Source organism: Talpa occidentalis, unplaced genomic scaffold, assembly GCF_014898055.3.
Source record: "Talpa occidentalis isolate TD23 unplaced genomic scaffold, MPIMG_talOcc4v2.1 talOcc4.8, whole genome shotgun sequence".
Classification (NCBI taxonomy): domain Eukaryota; kingdom Metazoa; phylum Chordata; class Mammalia; order Eulipotyphla; family Talpidae; genus Talpa; species Talpa occidentalis.
Genome location: NW_023605194.1, coordinates 111,715,067 through 111,736,656, shown reverse-complemented (window position 1 = coordinate 111,736,656; position 21,590 = coordinate 111,715,067). Strand labels below are relative to the sequence as shown.

The window sequence follows — 21,590 nt, the reverse complement described above, 5'->3', positions numbered from 1 at the left end:
GAAATAAATTGGATGGGGTATGCTGAACATGGATGACAAAAACAAACAAAATGGAAAGTTAACATTAAAAAAATGCCTCTCCTCCCTGGTGGTGCAGCAGGTTTAGCACAGCGCTGTGAAGCCGTCCGCAGCCTCTGCAGTGCGGATTCAATTTCCGGCCAGCCAGGGAGATACCCACATGGTGCGGCAGACCTCTCCTGTCACCCGCTGCTCCCCTCAGCAGTGTACTTCAGTTGTCTGCCTGTTCTGTTCCCTGCTCTATCTCTGGTGAATCCTCTCACCCTCCCACACCTCTAGCCTGTACCTCAGCTCTTGTATAAATAAAGTAAGTGTTAAAAAAAATGCCTCTCTAACTTGGCAAGTAATTTGCTAAACCCATGTGTAACACTTAGTTTAGGCCTAGGAAGATACACCCAGCCAAAGATCTCCATTTATTTAAAGCTCTTCTGTTATATATGGCAGAAAGAATGTGACAGAAGAATAGGTATCATTTATTGCAACACAAGTTAGATGATACAGGTTCGGCAAGATGAAGTGGAAGACATTTGATCTCCTGTTTTCTTCTCATTCATTAACCGCCATAGAGCTGATCCCGCTATCCATAATGGTCCACTCCAGTTGCAACTCACATTAAATCTCAAGGCACCAGAAACTACTACCCACAGGACAGACCTGCTAAGAAGCTCTAATTGGCTCATTTTCTCTTCTTTCAATTAACTCTCTAATTATTTCAGCAGCACAAAAACATTACGCAGGTCTCAGATAACCTTTATTATCTCCCCCCTCCCACTCCTGTACTTTCAATAATCAACCACAATGAGTGTGGCCTTTGGAGTTAAAATCTAAAGTCCCTCTCTTTCTAGTTTTATGCCCATGGCAAGTGACTGAACTCATCCATGAAATAAAAGAGTGAGAAGCACCTAGCAAGGCTGCTGTAGGAACAGGGCAACACTATGCAAAGGTACCGCCTGATCCTTGACACTTAGAAGGAGCTTGATGATTAAAATACACAAAAGGCAGAGCCAGGATGCTCCGCTCACAGAAGTACAGGACTTGCGTGTGATCAAGTGCATGCCCCAAGGTTAATGAAAAATAAGCAGGCTCAGCAATCATTAAGGACATCAGGTACCAACTTAAGTGTATTACTTACATTAACTCATTGAATGCTCACAGGAACCTTCCAAGGTGATGACTGACACCCTTCCCATTTTACAGGGGATTGGCAGAGATTGAGAAACACTGTAAGATGTTTTCTGAGGCCATGTGGCTAAGACAGGACTGAAATGCTCGCAGCTGGCCTCCCTCTTCCATCTCCGAACTGGCATGTTCTCTTGCCTCCCCACTCAGATTGCAGGCTGACATCTGAGCCTGAAATGCAATTCCATTTCCATTTGTTGCCTATTATTTTTGTTGCTGTGTTGTTGCTAAAAGGTTGTTCTGAAAAATGTCTCCTCAAAGGTATCACTGGTTACCTGATTCTGTCAACACCGAGATAGCTCAAGAAACATACTAGAAGAATCTTGAGCATGCAGACTCCCCAGGTCAGTGATTGCAAGGAGCACAGCAGGCCTACAGCATCCATGGTATCCAGCTCAGCTGGGCCAGAGCCCTGGGTTTCTGCTAGACCTGTGCTCACACCAGTGAGACTCATTTCTTTCTCACACCTAACAATTTGCTAGGAATAGAACAATGTTTAAAGACTTGTATTAAACTTGTATTAAACTTGTATTTAAAACAAGTTCCTAATATACGTGCAACAATTGGGAAATATTGCAAAGGGCTTTCTAGAGACTTCATTTATTTTGAGTGAAATTAAAAGGAACAAAGAGGAACATGCAAATGAGATTAAACAAATCACCTCAGAAAATGAGCTCCAGGATTTTATGTGTCCTGTTCTGCTACTTTTCCCGAACTGTCTCTTTTGTTCCTTCTAACCCAAGTGAAATCTTGCTCACCCTTCCAGACCAGGGCCCAAGGAATGCACTCCCCCTCAGATGCTGGTTTCGATGCCACAGTTATATTTAATCACGACCTGCAGAGAACTTCCATATTTCTTGGTTATGTCTTTATTTTGTCCTTATTACATCTGCCTGCATTTTAGTTGTCTCTATCATCTTCTGGAAACTCTTGGGAAGCAGGAATCAATCAGGAGGGGGCACAGCCTGAGGGTTAAAAGGAGCAACTTCTTCAGAGTTAGACAAAATTCAACCTGAATCCTGACTTTGTCACTCAACCTCCCTAAAATCTTTGGAAAGTTGGCCTTTGGGAAACTTAGATTTTTTCCCTCTCGTGTGACGATACCATGGGGACATGCTCTGTGCTCAGACTCCAGGGTCCAGGTCTCGGGCTTTTACCTTGTCTGCTCTTGTCTAAGTTTCCTTTCCAATAAAGCAAGGATGACCATAGATCAATGGTCTCACAATAAAATTATGAGAATGGAAGTGATTCATTTATGTGAATTATTTAGAATAATCTCTGGTGTATAAATTGGCACTCCACAGAGGTTGGTGATTTTTAATAATATTCTATAGCACTGTGAGTAGGAAATCAAATGATCCTATCTATAAGGGGCTAAGCGCAAAGCAGATGCTTAAAAATCAGTGGATATTAGTGTGAGCTCAGTGCTTTGCAAAGGCCTTGTCTTTAGAAGGTACCCAGAACTGGTTGTTCAGGGGAAATGAACTGCTTGTTTATAGGGGAAATACCACATGGTCAGCATCCAAAAAATGCCTATCAATTTATAGGGAGACCACACAGGCCTGTCTAATTCTTAACAGTGGTGTCTCTTGTTACTTGAAGATTATCTTATAGTTTATATGAAGAAGTCATATTTTTACCAATAGATTAAATACAGAACTATACCTCTGTGCTTGGCATTCCCTTTATTGGGTCTAGTATATCACATAGAGGGTAAAAATATGAAAGAAGAGCACTAAACCCCTCCACTCTCCCACAGAGCTTTAAAAAAGTCAGAGCTTTATAATCATTTATAGAACATAGGCCAGCAAGAGAGTGCAAGCCAAACACAGAAGAGAATTGCTAAGTTTGGCCTCCTAAGATTCTTTTTTTTCTTTTAGAAAAAGATATAAAACAGTGCCTGATTTATGGCAATTCATAAAATATGAATGGACATGACATGCAGGTTAATGGAGGCCGTAGCAACCTATAAAATCTTTGTCTGCAAGTAGATGAGACTTTCCTCATGCAGTTTGTCAATTTAGGCACATTTTACACACGTTTTCAAATTCTGAATGCAGAAAACTGATCATATGATTTACATGATTTTCTTCTAACTGGGCTACTAGCAATGTAATGGGTCTCTCCATAAAATCAAAAATCACTACACATAATCTAATACCTGATCTGCCAGAAGAACAAGTATTTAGAATCAGCACTTTCCAGGACAAAGGAGGAGGAGACTCTCCTTATTTAAAGCCAGTCTACTGTTTGAAGTAACCCACCTAAGGACATCTTGTCATTGCACCATGACATAATGCTGCAATAAAACTGGATCTGGACCACTGAACTGAGGACATACCTATCGCTTCCTGGGTACAAGTGAGAGGGGGCTGCAAAGCTATAGCTCTTTTTTTTTTTTTTCTGAATCTTCCATTTTCACATAGAAATCAGTTTCTACAAATGGTATACTTCACTTTGTCTAGTCAGTCACATTATGTATGGTAGAGCTGACACAGCGTGCAGAGTGAATGAGAAGTTAATTTCCTATAAAGCACTTGGAGTTACTGATTTTCCTATACACAACACTATCCAAAGGACCAGGAAGAAGATGAATCAAGAATCGCATTTGAGAACACTGTTTCCATTTTCCACTCTAGAAAGACGATGACTAGCTGTTTTATATGTAGCTTGGTATAATAATAAATAAGCACTTATTTTGTAGAGACTTCACCTTGTTCCAAATGCCCAGTGTCTGCTCATGCTATTCTTCCAGTCTGGAATATGACTGCTCCTCTCCTGCATGCATTCCAATCCTGTTTCCTCCCTTCAAAAGCTGACTTTAGTCAGTCTTCCTAGGGAAGCCTCCCTTGACAACCTTCCATACTAGCTTGTTCCTATATGACCTCTTACATACTTAGATAGCCTGAGAAATTGCTTCCTTTAGTTCAGGTGTCTTAGACTTCTGGTTAGATAATGAGCTAATTAATTGAAGGCACCAGGATTTTACTTCTGGAATGCCATTTTTCTTATTTCACTTACTCAGGTTACTTTAAAAAAAAAAAAAGATTGTGATATTTATATGGGTATGTGGTGGAGATTTTGAAAAATATAGGAAAGTATAACAAATGAAATAAAAATTCTACTAGATTCTGATAACTGTGATTAAAGATATTTAAGATTAATCTTTCTCTTTTACATATATAGACACACAGAGTTAAATAAGGATCATATTGTGCACATAGTGTGTAATCCTGCTTTGACAACTTTTATGTTCCCTTGCTTGATGAAATATCCTTTCGGCAGATGGTTTCTAATGGCTGCATAGTGTTACATCTTAATATGTTTCACTGCAAAAATTAAATAGCACAAGTTGATTGACTCTGAGCTAAGGATGCCCTACACTTTTCTTCATTCATCCTGAGTTTGAGGTATTAGGAGAAAAGTCAAAAACTTAGATGCAAAGCTTATCTATAGAGGGTTATCTGAAAACATGTGACAATCGAGGACTATTAATTGTGATGCACTTCTACATCCTCTATCAATGATTTTTACCTATGGTAATTTTCACCACAATACTATGAAATTAGAGCAGTGAATATAAATGTATTGATTTTAGAAGAAATTGAAAAATAAAGTAAGGCTCTGTTAAATAATTTGAGCCTCAGATTAGTCTTATTTTATCCACTGATAAAACCTAACATGCAGAAGTATAAAAGTTGAAAGTTTCGAAAAGGTAGAGGCACAGAATCCCATCTCTGGCTCCACCCCTTACTCACTAGAGGCTCAACAGGGCACCAACACCAGGCCTGATCCTACTACCCAGACCGCTGAGAGGGGTGAGTGAGGGGAAACTAGAAGTGGCCAGGGTGAAGGAGCTCACAGCTCAGCTCTCTTCTAGTTTAAAATTCTCCCTCTCCAACTTAGCAAGCATTCCCGAAGTTCAGCAAATGTCCCTTCTCTATGCTGCCATTTTCCCTGTGGTACTTAAAATTTCCAGAACCCAGCAGCATTTAACTTGGTTTGCTGCCTGGTCAAACCAGTAGCTTGACTTACACCCTTGAGGCTCAGGAGTCCCCTGATTAGAACCTTATTACCTGCTGTAGAAAATATCTACTATAGCTTCCCCTCCTGCTCTGTGCTCAGGATGAACTTTGTAAATGAGCGCCCACACTTTCATCAGTCCCTTGGCCACTCCGAGGTGTTCTTTGCTCGCCATTTGTGAAACAGTCCATCTGGCCCCCAAATTAACTGCCTTGTCCCCAGATATTCTGTGCTGTTTTCCAGTTTGCCTCCATAGAACATAACATTATTGAAATCATTTTTATTTGTAAGTTTCTTATGCTCCCAATGTAATCTGAATGAATGAATTACTTAGAGATTTCGCTCCAGCATCCATGTTCTCTTATTCCTATTATAACTGCCCCTGAGGCTGCTGACACAATACAACATGAGTCTTTTATGTAACCTCCTGCGTGTTCACATGGCTTCAGTTAGGTATCAGCCATCAAGGTATAAGTTACTTCAAGAATAAGATTTTAAGGTGTCAAATAAAAAAAAAAAAACATAGGACCACATGCACACACACACATATCCACACACAGAAACACACCATTTTCTCCTATGTATTTACAATGCTTTAGTGCTGATATTGATAATGCCTTTGGTGTCCATATAAGAATATGAAGACATAAGAATATGAAAAGCATATTCTTGTAAGTATTCTGTTGACTCTGGAGGTACAAGATAATAAATATTAATTATAATCGGGGGATAGACTAAAGAAATAGTTCATCAAAGTTTCTGTCTTTGCCACATTCTTTCTATGCATTTTCCACAATGGTTTCAGGAAAGAAAGATACCCAGAGTTTAAGAAATGATCCTTCTTAAATGCCAGCTTCGTTCAAATAAAAGCAATGATATTAAGCTATAAGCAAAATCTGGGTTCTCTTGGGTTTTTAATTATTTCTCTTTTGTGGAAATAAAAAGCATCCACTCATGCAAATGAAACAATGAAAGAAACGTGCAGAGTTGAAGTTGTGAGGGGGGTTACACACTTTCGATGCAGTCTGCCATTAGGGTTACGGTTGACAGTGAACATGAGATGCCCACTGTTTTTAGTACATGCGTATCTTGTGCTACTATCAAGATAGTTTTAGTCAATTAGCTTGTTCAATTGACTGAGAATTTCCTACCTCATTTACTTGAATAAAGATGGAGCAGAGGAACTTTGGAAAGATATAATGACTTTTCAGTGGCCTACAGACAAGACAGAAACAAATCCTTGATGGAAAATAACTTACACAAAGCAAAGTGACACCACACCAAAAGAGTGTGACTGTCTTCCCAATTTTAAATCCAAAGTCATTGAAAATCTCAATCTATTTGGATACTTTGCTAAATAATTGAGAGTCAAATACCAAAAAATTGTTGAAAAATTAAGTGGCGTAAAGCCCATTATCTTTTTTATTCTTAGAACCATGATAAAAAAATATTAAAGAAACTATTATTCAGCATTATTAATTATAAATGAAGTTAGATATGTAAAAGGTAAAGTCTTGAAGAATTTGTGGGATTAATAGAAATCAAGGGAATAGAAATGCCATAAAACTTACAAAGGCTTAGCTGTCCTATCCCAAGTATCAAAAAATATTCTTCAAGAAATAGTACAATTGAGGCTCTTAAAGTGCTAATAAGCATAACAAACCATTTGGGAAGTGTATCATCCAGGATCAACAACACAATTCCCTGAAAACTCTAAATCCCTTTCTTTTGTTTACTTGTCAGGCATTTCTTACCGTTTGGTAATAGAAAATTATCTGTTGCAAAAATGCTCGTGTATTTTTTGAATAAATATGAAAAAAGAAAATCGAAGTTTTTTTAAAAATGGGAGAGATATTATGATGATTAAAATCTTGCAGCAGCTTATCTCTTAGATCTATGATTTAAGGCCAGAAAAATAAGTGATAATAGCATTGCTATGGAACTTGACAAGGGTATGGGGAGGTTTTGAATAGGAGAGATAATTTTAATTAAAATGGAAGACAGGCATTTGACCAGACATGCTGTCGCCTGACAGTTGGTCAAGTCCAGTAACCCGACTAACTACCCTTGAACCTCAAAATCTACTATGTTTGCTTAGTAGCTTTTACCCAATGGCTTCAGCTTCCTTCAGGCTCCCCATGTTCTTCAGGATGTATGTCAGAAGGTTTTCTCTGTGTTTGACATATACTAAATTGCTCTAACAAGACTTCATTTTCAGAAGTTCTATCAAAAAGTAAAAAATTAATTTCTTCTTTAAAATTGAAACAATTAGACAGATGAAGACTCACATAGCAAGAGTTATAGTCAGTCAGTGAAGGGGTGCCTAGGCCTCTTTGATGCCTCAACATTCTTTAGGAAATGGGTTCTTTTTATGTCTGACCCATCTAAGAACTCTTTAAAAAGAATAAGTATCACATTATTGGTGTTACCACATAAGTTTCTTGAGTTTTCACGTTCTTGTTCATTTTTGACTACTTGGGAAAATTAAAAACTGTATTTCTTAAAGCATTTTTAGCTATATTTGTGAAAAAAAAGTTTAAAAAAATACATTATACCAAGATCTGAAACTCTGACAATGCTTAATGTTGGTACGGATGTGGAGTTAGAAGAATTGTCATTCATTGCCGGTGGGAATGCAAAAATAAAAATAAAAATAAAAATAAAAATAAAAATAAAAATAAAAATAAAAAATAAAATTAAAAATAAAAATAAAAAATAAAAATATAAAAATAAAATTTATTAATTAAAAAAAAAAAGAATGAAAAAAAAAAAAACAAAATGGTCCGATCATTTTGGAAGGCAGTTTGGTAATTTCTTACAATACTAAATACTTTTACCATATGATTCAGCATAAAGCTTTTTGGATTTACCCAAAGGTGCTGAAAACTTATGTCACACAAAACCTTGCACGCACATGCTTAAAGCAGCTTTCAACATAATTGCCAAAACTTAGAAGAAAGCAAAATGTCCTTCAGTAGGTGAATGAATAAGTTGTGGAATAATCCATGAAGACATGAAGGAATATTAAATGCAAATCACTAAGTGAAGGGAACCTTACTGTATGATTCTAACTATCTGCCATTCTGCAAAAGGCAAAACGGTAGCAATAGAAAAAAAGGTCAGTGGCTGGAAGTTAGGGAGAGAAAGGGATAAAGAGGCTGTGGGGATTTTTTAGGGCTGTGGAAATATTTTGTATGATACTATAATGGTGGATACATGAACTCAGAGATTTTCCAAACTCACAGAATGTACAAGATCCAGAGTGACCACTAATGTAAACTGTAGGCTTTGAGTGATAATGTTGTGTCAATGTAGGGTCATCTACAATAATAAATCTAAATATTTGGCAGAGGATCTGAAAATGAGGAAGGTGATGCATCTGTGGGGCCAGGGACTACGTGGGAAGCCTCTGTGCCTTCTGATCAACTGTGTTGTGAACCTAAAACTACTTTAAAAATAAATTCTGTAAAGGGAAAACAAAAAATATATATATAATCAAGTGCGCCACTATACATATGATCCATATTTTACAATCTTTGAATACCACTTTGCAGCTAAGTTCCTAGTGGTGCTTTGCAGTCACATCTGATTCAAACACAACACAGATCCCATTCAAGAGCTAAGTAGCACACCAGCCTGAAGAAGGCACATTTTTAATCAAAATTACAACTTTCTACATGTGACAGAATTTTAGAGTTTTGGACAAAATTACAATTTTCTGCATCTGACAGAATTTTAGAGCTGCTTGAGCAAGTCAAAGTTTTGAATGAAAGTCAAATTCTCAAATGCCAAGGATTGGTCCACAAAACCAAGATGGGAAAGTCAGGGGATATTTGTGAGTGCGTGAGATAGAAAGGAGCAAGCACCTGTAGATGCTGTCAAGGAACAAAAAGGAAAACTGTCCATGAGGCCAGTCTCCAGCCCAAGGAATAGATAATTAGACATGGATTTGATTAGCAAGAGTCTAATCACCGTATGAAGCATGGTCGGCAGACCCGGTTGGGAAGCACAGCTTTATCCCCGCTGAACCCCGTGTCCTTGGGTAGAGAATGGACCTATTCAGAGGCTCGGAGTTTATACTTATAAACTGTGGGAAATAACACTTACCTTAATGAAAATTTTTAGAATAATGCTTCTGAATTATATATTATATATATAATTATAGATTATATATAATATATATTATATATATTATTATATATATTATAGATTATATATTATAGATTATATATATGGATTATTATTATATTTATCACAATGAATAAGGTTAAATGGGTACTTACCAAGGATAAATTCCAACTGTGGTTCATTTGGAGTCTTCTGAATACCTATAAATAATAAAGTTCAGATTAAAATACTTAGTTCATTATAAAAAAGTAAGTATATATTACCATATTCACCCTGCCTAGATGTATGTGTTATTTGACAGAACGAATAAATTCAGTTAATCAGACATAATAAACATTCAGTTCTCAGGACAAGACCTATTTGTAGCAGGAATAGACATGATTAAAGGTTTGACTGGTCTATTTCGTTTCATGGCCATAAAGAACTCAAAAATACTGTTTTGATAAAGCTGTGACAAATATTTTTCAACTGTGTCTGTTTCTTTTGGATGCATGCAGACAAAGGTGATTTCTTCAAAAAGGATGACCTCACCAAAGTACTCTCTTACGTGAACTCTCTTCTTAGACTTTAACCTGCCATAAATAATAGCTGATTAATGAAAAGGATACATGTGTTTAGGATACAGAGAGTATGAAGGTGGATACTGTGCCAACTCGATAGTTCAACTCAGCATTCTGATGATGTTTCTATTCCTTTCACTAGCCATTTAAAAAATAACTAACAACATAGTTCAATGATTTAACATGAAGCTGGAGAGGAAAGGAAGGTGAAAACAAAGGCAAAGAAGTGAGACCTATTGGTTAGAAGGGAAAGACTGAGCTGTAACACTTGGTAATATGACTGGTGACCCATCAAGACCACACACAGGGCAGGGGCTTCCTAAATGGGAAGTGAGTGAGGACTGAGATGCTACTGGCCACAACTCAGGATGGTCAAAGAAGCAAGGCTAGAATGTAGGGGAAAGTAAACCAATTGGCAATAAAGGTAATATTATAGAAATCCTTTCCTTGTTTTATCAGAAACAATTTAAAATTTACTAGTGTTCAGTCACTAACATATTGTTAAAACCACCACTTTGTATAACAGTCATCCATTTTATTTACAGAACTAACATTTTTACATAATAACCATTTTTTCTCCTGCTGATATTTAACAATGCTATGGTTAACAATTTTAGGCTGTCTAAGAGAGGTTAGAGTGTCAATTATTTGGTGGGTCTTTGATACTTTCAAAGAGTCTGAATTTTTTTAAAAGGTTGTAACAATTAATTCTGCTAAAACTCTGAAAACCAATTTTCTCAAAGATGCATGTAACCAACACCATTTTCTAAAGATTATTCTTATAATGTAAATTAAATGAGAGGTTAGGCCCATGTTTGCCAGTGTTAAGTAACTAGGCAATATTCTTCTGCAAAGAAAAAGACAGAATTTATACTAAACCCAAGCCCTAGGATTTTTAGAAGGAGAGAAATATGCAATCCTTCCAATGATTTTAATTACTTGAGTAGCACAAAAACCAATTTAAATGCTCAAATGCAAGTCTTGGCCAAATCTCCAAGCTTGCTCTATGCAGCAACATAGGTTACCATTTTTTCCAAATGTTTCCCATTTGATTATCTTTATTTTAAAGAGAAACTGTCTATGTTCCAAAAAATAATTCCATGCAAAAAGAAGGTGCATTATTGTCAATATTGTTACAGTACACATCCAAGAACGCTGTTGCTCTCCTTTGGTATTTAAACATTCCATGGACTATCATTGTTCTCACCCAAGATAAAAGTTGAGATCTCATAGACTCACACCACTAAGATAAATTACAAAAGGAAAAAGTTAATTGACTTCATGCCATTTGTTAAGAAACAATTTTCTGTGAATACACACATACATGTGTTCAGTCAACCCAGTTTGCACTTTCAGAGCTACAGGGAGAGGACCACACAAACTTACTTGTGAACTGAAAATCCACAGTAGCATTTGCTTGGGGTGTGGGAAGAAAGTGCTGGCCTTCTTCTGACGTTCCTTCCTCTTTGATTTCCATGATCAGCCCTCACAGTTGCTTAATCTTCCAAGATTTCGTGCCAGATGTCGCTGCCAGTGATTCCTGGTTTAACATAGACGTGTCTTCACACTAAAGGATCCGATATCCCACTTTGAAATTCTGTATTTTGGAAACAACAACAGAAAGTATCTCAGTTACTTTGGAGTTCAGTGTAAAGCTAAGAATTGAAGACAGGGACAGACTACAACTACCTCTCATGAACTGCCCTCCTGTCTTTCCCTTTTTTACTTTGGGACCAAGCCACCCAGAAAATGTGCCATAAACTTTCAGATAAGTGGGGCATTATTTGTGCAACTATATTAAGGTCATATGAGGGACTTCCAAATCCTGAAAGGCACTTTCTCTTCTTACATTCTTTAAAATAGTCTATAGCCATAAGGACTATTGACTTAATATGCACCTAATAGCAATAGACAATATCTTGTCCAGCATTAGCATGGTTTACCAGGATCAACATGATGACCACTCCTTCCATTAGAGCTGTTCATCTCCTCATCCACCCTAGTAAGAATACTATTCATGAGCATATAAAAATAATTTGGCATGACACTGCTTCCAAAATGAGACAACAGGTTATATAGCGAATTTCCAACCTCATCATTATTATCCAGAGTTTCTTGCTGCTGTGCCTGATAAAGGTTTAATTGTTTAATGATGAAGGTTTATGATGAAAAGAATGCATAATAATAATTCTTTAAAAGTTAGAGTTCAAGGGGAAATGAAAGTAACAGCAAAATGATGATAATTAGCATGGGGAAGGAAGACCTTTCCAAGGAATGCATGCCCTCTTATACAGACAGCCTCAATCGTTTCAAGTTCATTTTGATATTTTGCATAGTAAACATGACCTCAAATGAATTAGGAAAAATAAATCAATGTTGCTTTAAATTGTTACTAGCTGAATTAAAATGTATAAGAATCTTTAATTGTCCACCCAATGTTGTTTAATGAGACAGCAGCAATGGAATTTGGTTTGGAATACTGATTTGATCTCCAACCTCACAAATCAATAGCCTAACTTTTTGTTGTTCTTAACAAAGTAGCTTCATTTATAATTCAGCTCTAATTTGTAAAGATCATCTGGCAAATAATTAAGTTCAGGAAGCATCTCGAATAACACAATAAAGTTGCTAAGTTCACATTGGCATCTAAGGGTACCACCAGGAATAATTTTGGGGGCTAAAGGGCCATTCCACCACCAATTAGACCAATCCTTCTATTTGAAAAAGTATTTTGAATTAAGATAATGTTTTCTGATTTTCTTTTTGACTATTTAAATTTAATCTCATCATTATTATCCTTATTTTTATAAGGACAGTCACATACTCATTGTACCATATTCTCTCATGAGTAGGGTAATATCTGCTGAAATCGCCATACATGTGTGAGTTGGGTATAAGGACTTGTTAATTTCACTAAATTTCATGATCAAAGATTTAACCCCTGCTCCTGATTGCTCATCTTGAAAATTTAAAAGGGACCTACAGAAGGCAATACAGATGAATGCTATAGAAATAACAACTCCACATACTAATAGTCAGTTATTAACGAAGTAAATGTCAATCTATTAGAGGGTATGTGTACGTTTGTATAACTTGGGGATAAATGGAGAAGAATAAGGTAAATGCCTACAGTGATTTGTAAAATATGGTCCCATTTTAGGCATTCTACCCACTCAAAACTAGTTTACTAACTGCAAAATAACTTTAATTTTAGAAATAAGGGAGTCAAGTATAAAAAAGGATTATATGAAAAGCTCTAATGATTCTATTTGTTTTCATTTCACCTTTCTTGGATGTGAGGACAAATTCCTATTTGATATGTACTAGCAAGGCTGATCCCTCAAAAGGAATAAGACAACATTACTAACAAAGTTTTAGAAAACCACTTCATTTCTAGCTGTTAAATATAACACTTACTTAAACTTATGGTTAAACATAATAGTTCCCTTTCTGTGTGTACTTGGAAATTTTTTGGTTTGGACGTTACATGTAAGACAGATTGTGGTTTTCTCACACTACAAATACATTTAAAAGAGGTAGCTAGGGTGACTAAACTTATTTCTAAGAGTGGAAAGAAGTCACACTAAACATATTTTAAACAGGAGAGTGACTACTTGATTTTTCAATAGCTGACTAGGTGTCAAAGTAGAGACTGTAACAAAAGGTGGCAACTAGATAAGGAAGCTAATCTGATTGAGGATTTTGTTAATATTCTAGGAAAAGAAAATAACAAAGGGGATAAACCGAATAAGAAGCAGATGATTAAAGAAGAGAATCTGGATTCCAAAAAATTTATTAAATAGAATTACACAGCCTTGGTGATGGAATTAGATGAAATATTAGAGTTAAGGTAGTGAAGGATGGGGATTTCAGGTGATATCCAGCAGATGATGGGTAACGAAACTATCTGGAGAATAAAGAAGGAATTTTAGTCGAGAATAATGAGTTTTGATTTAACCATGCTGCTTCTGAGGTGCCTTAAGATATTCAGAAAGAAGTTGAATACATGGGTCTAGATCTCAGAAGAAACAGTAAGGTGAGAAATTATTTTTCTAAATCATTGGTTAATGATTGAAGTCAAAGGAATGCAGGCAGTCATTGAAAGCAAAAACTCGGAGTGAGAAGAATGGATGACTGAGAACTCAAAATTAAGGCACTGTACTGCTCGAGGGGGCAAGAGGAGAAGTTGGCCGTAAAGATACCAGCTATTATAGGACGAGCAGCAGAGAGTAAGAGCTGAGGAAACAATGTCATCCCTCCATTTAACTGATGTTTCTCCACTAAACAAGATGGTGGAATTGCAAGATGGCTTTCCTCTTCATTCTGAATGGAACACTTGAGTGTCTTTAAATGCTGAAAGGGACACCACCAGAAGAACAAAACAGGATTGAAAATGAAAGAGAAAGGAAGATGAATGATGGGCAAGGAAACATTTAGATGATATGGCCCACTGTAATGAGGAAGGAGGGGCATGACTAGAAAATGAGACTCCCCAATGGCTTCATTTTTTTTCCTTTCAGGAAAAAAGGCATATTTATGAACTATGGCTATGGAAAGATTTCTCAACCTGACTTCAAAAGCATAGTCTATAAAGGAAAAGATTAATAAATTTGACTACATTAAAATGAAAAACTTCTGTGAGCAAAATATACCATAAAAATGGAGATAACAAATTGCGTCCTGGGAAAATGTATTTGTGGCACAGAAGTTTCCAACTTCTGTTTAGGATGTACAAAGATGTAAAGAGTATTCCTCCCACCATAACCTCAAGAAAAAGCTGAATAATATACAAAATCTTAGCGTTTCCTTCACTAATCAGAGAGCTGAGGTCTCAGAGCAACCAAGTAGCCTGAAATCTAAAGACAGACAGATGCCTGTGAGGAGCAGAGCTTTCTTCCGTGGGAGGAAGAGCTGTCAGGTCCCAGAGAAGTTAGTAGTAAGAATTCAGCTAAAACATCTAAGGACTAAGTAAAGTTCAAGTGGGGGCTGGCATGAGAGTACTGAGCTACTGAGAACCACACACTCACGAGCAGTCTGGACTTGCTAATAGACTTTACTTTTCCTCACCAGACACGTAGAGAAAGCCTGAGCAGAATGGGAAACAGGAGAAGCAATCTTTGGAGACTGGTCCCTGTTCTCAGTAATAGGGATTTATTTTATATCATTCAAAAACAAGAAAAAATTTAAAAAAATCAATAAACAGGTTCTCCTTGAGGAAAAGGGTATAAATGAGCAAATATGATATTTAATCTGAAAAAACAAAAAAACAGGCATGCATTTAAGGTCAAATTTTCTCCTGGCTTCTCACCAGGACCCTAACCAGGCCAAGGATAACTCCCAGCAGAGCAATGTGGTCAGGGTCAATGCGTCTGTTCAAGAAAACTATCTGGGTCAGGAAACAACTGGGTTCTCTACCAATATTAAATTCAGTGAGGACCTGCTTTGTCACAGGAAGAATAAAGCTGAATTCCTTAGTTTGCTCTCAAGTCTAGCTGCTGGGAGTCAGTTCTGAACTAGCCAGCGAGGGTATGTTCACCTGTCCCATGAGGGAAGCTCACTGACATGGGACGGAGACTGGTTTATTTAGCGAGACCCAACAGCAACAGTCTTCAAGGCTCCACCACTCAAAGCGTGTCTCTACATCAGCTGTAGTGGCATCACCTCGAAGCTTGTTAGAAACCAAACCCTTCAGCCAAACCTGTGAGCTACTGTGTTAGAATCTGCAGTTTTGACTCAGATAATTCTTACGTACATTCAAACTTGAGAAATAGCGTTTTCAGGCAGTTTCTTGGGTGGTCAGAAGACCACCCAAGTTCTAGGCTCAGAAATGAGAAGAAGTGACAAGGGAGTTCTGCAAGATAAAAAGCCAACCTGGGTGGAAATCCCACATCACTTCCCCAAACTTCCTAGACTTATGCCAGGAGCTGTCATGGATGCTGACCTGGCCTTCAGTCTCTGCAGCTCTTGGCTCAGGTGCCACCTCCAGAGTTTCCATCCTCCCAAGTCTCTTCATGTGGTTTATCTGCCTGGGACTCCAGGCATCTGCCTACACTGCCAGGTACTGACTGGCTCCTTTGTCATGGAGGCTTGCCAACGACCAGCCCTAATTCAGCCTAGACTGTCCTCGGCTCTTGCTGACTTTTATCTTTGCTCTCTCCAGCCTCAGCCACGCTGCCTACTCTTGGTGAAGCATGAGGAGGCCCCTGGAAGTGTCAGACCAAGGTACCTCTGGGACAAAACAAAGCCAGGTCACTGCATTCCACGTTGGAAAGTGTTTTTAACACTGCTAATATGTGCCCTCCTAGCAACTCTCTTTAAAATATTGGGGTAAGATGGTGAACAGAATAAAGAACTGAAGAGTCTTAAAAAAAATGGGGGCTCATTCCAGTTGATCGATGAGGAGGACCAGAGAGGAAAGGGGAAAGCTCCATGGGCCCAGCTGGCTAGTGGCCACCCCAGAGGGCCGGTCATCTGAGGTGAGCTGTTTACCCATCTCTTCATCACAAGTGATTCTTGGTTATTTTTCACAAGTCATCCAAAGGATAGGGACTTTCATCAGCTACTCTTGAAAAGACTAAAATTTCAAGGAAAATATTTCTTCTACCAGTTCTTCATGTGACATGTTGGATTTTGCTTACTTAACAAAAACTAGTAAACCCTTCTCTTGAGACCCAAGTAATCTTAAAGAACACAACACCATTGCTATCACACAGCAAAAGTTTAAGAAAGTAGTATGAAAAGCAGTGGTGAGAGTGGACATCCTTGTCTTGTTCCAGATCTTAATGGAATTGCTTTCAGCTTTTCACCATTGAGAATGATACTGGCTGTTGGCTTCTCATAGATGGCCTTTATGATGTTGAGGTATGTTCCTTGTATCCCAAGAATTTCAAGGGCTTTTATCATGAATGGGTGTTGCACTTTGTCGAAAGCTTTCTCAGCATCTATTGATATTATCATATGGTTTTTATATTTCTTTTTGTTGATGTGTTGGATAACGTTGATTGATTTTCGGATGTTAAACCATCCTTGTGCCCCTGGAATGAATCCAACTTGGTCGTGGTGAATAATCTTATGGATACATTGTTGGATTCTGATAGCTAAAATTTTATTGAGGATTTTTGCATCAGTGTTCATTAGGGAGATTGGCCTATAGTTTTCCTTTTTTGTGTTGTCCTTATTCGGTTTTGGTATTAGTGTAATATTGGCTTCATAGAACGTGTTTGGTATTGTCCCTTCCTTCTCAATTTTTTGGAAGAGTTTGTGAAGGATAGGCACTAATTCGTCTCTGAATGTTTGGTAGAATTCATTTGTAAATCCATCAGGTCCTGGGCTTTTGTTTTTGGGGAGGTTTTTAATTACCATTTCAATTTCGCTGCTTGTAATTGGTCTGTTTAGGTGTTCTATTTCTTCTTTATCTAGCTTTGGGTGATTGTAGAGTTGTAGGAATTTGTCCATCTCCTCTAGATTGTTGAACTTGTTTCCATATAACTGTTCATAGTAGTTACTGATTATTCTTTTGATTTCTGCTGTGTCCGTTGTGATTTCTCCTCTTTCATTTATGATTCTGTGTATTTGTGCTTTCTCCCTTTTTTCCTTTGTGAGCCTGGCTAGGGGTTTGTCTATTTTATTTATTTTTTCAAAGAACCAGCTCTTGGTTTCAGGATGTCCACTCTCACCACTGCTTTTCAATATAATACTGGAAGTCCTAGCCAGAGCAATAAGACAAGAGAAAGACATCCAAGGAATCCAAATAGGAAAAGAAGAAGTCAAACTATCACTATTTGCAGATGATATGATAATATACATAGAGAACCCCAAAATCTCCACAGAAAAACTAATTCAACTCATCAATCAATTCAGTAAAGTGGCAGGATACAAAATCAACACGCAAAAGTCAGTAGCCTTCCTATACACAAACAATAAATCTGAAGAAGAAGAAATCAAAAAAACCACCCCTTTTATTATCGAAACAAAAAAAATCAAATATTTGGGAATAAATCTAACAAAAGAGGTAAAGGACCTATACAAAGAAAACTATAAAACACTGTTAAAAGAAATAGAAGAAGACACAAAGAAATGGAAAGACATCCCCTGCTCATGGATTGGAAGAATAAACATTATTAAAATGGCCATCCTACCAAAAGCAATATACAGATTCAATGCTATTCCAATCAAAATCTCAATGGCATTCTTCAAAGAAATAGAACAATTATTGATGAAATTCATATGGAATCACCAAAAACCCCGAATAGCCAAAGCTCTACTGAAAAAAAAAGAAGGAAATGAAGGCATCACACTCCCAGACTTCAAACTATACTACAAAGCCATAATCATCAAAACTGCATGGTATTGGAACAAGAACAGACATACAGACCAATGGAATCGAATAGAAAATCCAGAAATAAACCCACAGATTTATGGTCAACTAATCTTTGACAAAGGAGCAAAGACTATGCATTGGAGCAAAGAAAGTTTGTTCAATAAATGGTGCTGGGAAAACTGGGTCGCTACATGCAAAAGAATGAAGCTTGACCACTACCTCACACCATACACAAAAATCAACTCAAAATGGATTAAAGAACTAGACATAAGACCTGAAACCATAAAATACATAGAAGGAAATATAGGCGAAACACTACGGGATTTGCACATCAAAGACATCTTTACAGACACATCACCCAAAGCAGTGATAGTGAAGGCAAAGATAAACAGCTGGTACTACATCAAATTAAAGAGCTTCTGCACAGCAAAAGAGACAATAACAAAAACAAAGAGAAACCCCACCAACTGGGAGAAACATTTTTGCACCCAACACTAATGATAAAGGACTGATCACAAAAATCTGCAAAGAGCTGATGAGACTCAGCAACAACAAAGAAAATAATCCAGTCAAAAAATGGGCAGAAGAGCTAAAAAGAAACTTCTCTGAAGAGGAAATGCAAATGGCCAACAGACATATGAAAAAATGTTCAACATCACTTGTAATCAGGGAAATGCAAATCAAAACTACCATGAGATACCATCTCACACCAGTGAGAATGGCACATATTAAAAAAACTAGCAACAACAAATGTTGGCGAGGATGTGGAGAAAAAGGAACTCTTGTGCACTGTTGGTGGGAGTGCAAACTGGTCCAACCACTATGGAGAGCTGTGTGGAGATTTCTGGACCTACTAAACATAGAGCTTCCATATGATCCAGCAATTTCACTCCTAGGTATTTACCCAAAGGACACAGAAACATCAATTCCAAAGAGCACCTGCACTCCTATGTTTATAGCAGCACTGTTTACAATAGCTAAGCTTTGGAAACAACCCAAATGCCCAAAAATAGATGACTGGATCAAGAAGATGGTACATATATACCATGGAATATTACTCAGCATTCAAAAAAGATAAACACATGCCATTTGCAGCAACATGGATGGCACTGGAAGGGATCATGCTCAGCGAAATAAGCCAAAAAGAAAAAGAAAAATACCGGATGGTCTCACTCCTAGCAGGAATCTAGAAAACTTAAATAAGGACCAGGAAAATGAATATAAGAAGTGAAAATCAAAATCAACAAAAAACTATGAACCAGAGACACTTTTGGGTGGGGGGTGGGGGGCGGGGGGAGGGGAGGATTGGGGTCAGAATGGGGCATTTGCAATTGTATGGGGGAATATAAAAATAAAATTTAATATTTTAAAAAAAAAAAAAGAAAAATGAATAACTATAAGAAAGTGAAAATCAAAATCAACAAAAAAACTATGAACCAGAGACACTTTTTGGGGGGTGAGGTGCGGGAGGGGAGGGAGGGATTGGGTCAGAATGGGGGGGTTGCAATTGTATGGGGAATATAAAAATAAAATTTATTATTTAATAAAAAAAAATTACCCACTCTTTCTAAAAAAAAAAAAAAAAAAAAAAAAGAAAGTAGTATGAGATGGTTATGTGGCAGCCCACTCACTTGCTTATATTTTGACATCCTTCTGTCAATTGAACAACTAAGTAAAGGACAGGGTATTTTCAGCACTTAAGATGACAGTATTTTCTTTCTGATACTTTTACTCAGCAAACTGCATATTGCAATTGCAATGACTCCTAACAGTCCATCTCTAGCCTCTCAGGAAGCACAGGGAGACACAGAGAGAGAATTTTAATTTAGCTAGTGGTTGATTCTTTTTTCACACGCACTAAAGAAAAAGACTCGGAAGAAATGCTCCCTTAGCAATGTCAAATATTGCAAAACATTGTCACAAACGTACCAAAGCCCAGCCACATACCATGTGCTGGAGCAAAACTAAAACCTGATGTCTAATACAGACGTCAGATGCTATTAACTCACTGAATTCCTTACGATGCTACATTTCAGGTTCAAATTAGAACTGCCTAAATTATCTATAGTTTCTTATGATTAATTGTTCATTTTCTTTTGAGATCTCAAAGCAAGACAGATAATGTACTTAATTAAACTTTTATCTTCTTTTTATTATGAGAGGCAAGGATAAAATGTGTATATGTGATTATGATAATTTCATTTTAGTTCTTTAGAGAAGTTCATAGAGTGCCTGAGGTGATCTACCAAGAATATAATTTGACATATGAAGTTTTCTCATTCACCCTGCCTATTTCACACGGCTAACGAGTCTTTATTCTTTCACGACAAGCAGTTTCCTTACTCTGCAATGTGTGCACAATCACATATTCTACCTGAAAATATTTACTCAGAAAACTGCATTACAGTGAAAGGAAGAGCAAACAATATAAAATGTCAACAAAAAAGAAAGAAAATGCAATGGCTGAGCTTGAAATGGGCAGGATATGTACAAAAAAGAACCTGTCTGAGCAGTCAAGTTCCAAGTCATTGTTCCCCCTGCAAATGCATCCAGCATTTCAGTGCATCTCATGGAACCAGAAAAAATCATGAATTGGTTTAACAACTCTGCTCTCTCACTGGGGTTACCCTTTTGTGATCAGCGGGAGGAGGTGAAGCACTGCTGCTGAGGAGTAGGGCACACAGACTCAAGTTTTACGTGAAAAGTATGTCTGAGCATTGGATAAGATTACAGAGGCAGGTTTCTCTTCATCCTTTCCTTCCAGTCTCTCCAACTTTCTTCACTGGGACCATGTATACGGAGAAGTGGGCAAGGAAATGCCACAATCGTGAATACCTGTGATGTGGATTCATTGAGCAGCTACCCTCCGAGTGTACTCTTGCAAACGGAAAACTTTCCTTTTATATTTAGTCCTTGCCAAAGTACCAGTTCTCAGTCCTTAAATAGCATCACCTACCTCCACACACTGCCCGCTCCCCCTGCCCCATCCCTGAACACTTTAGCTCTGAATATTTCTGACATATTTTTCCTTTTAGTGAACTACTCTAAGAACGTCTTCAGCAGTTTTTATTCCTTTGTCTGACAAATCTATAAATTCGTCTTAGCTTGACTCTCTTGTTGTGGTTCTGGGGACTTTGATTCTTTGGCTAGTTAAGTCTAGAGCGTACATCTGAATTTCTCACATGGTACTTATAGTTACAGTAACTTAGCACGAGACACGTTGTATATCAAAGTGATGAAGAGACCTGTCAAGGATCCAGTCTGCCTAGACTCTGCCTCTCGCTCTGGAATCTTGGGCAACTTACTTAACTTTACTATCTCGGAGTCTCCTCATTATACATTAGAGAAATGGTAATACCTGT

General features: G+C 37.5%; 1 protein-coding gene across 7 annotated transcripts in view; it reads right to left on the bottom strand.

Moving 5' to 3' along the window:
* The window catches only part of INPP4B (inositol polyphosphate-4-phosphatase type II B), a 543,252-nt gene that overhangs the window by 273,448 nt on the left and 248,214 nt on the right, over nt 1-21,590 (bottom strand). For all 7 annotated transcript variants that reach the window (XM_054690015.1, XM_054690016.1, XM_054690014.1 and 4 more), the window contains 2 exons: nt 11,295-11,505; nt 9,504-9,548 (listed from right to left, as the gene is read on the bottom strand). In XM_054690015.1, the coding sequence (XP_054545990.1) occupies nt 9,504-9,548; nt 11,295-11,385 (136 nt within the window). In that variant the 5' untranslated portion in view covers nt 11,386-11,505. The remainder of the gene's footprint in view (nt 1-9,503; nt 9,549-11,294; nt 11,506-21,590) is intronic.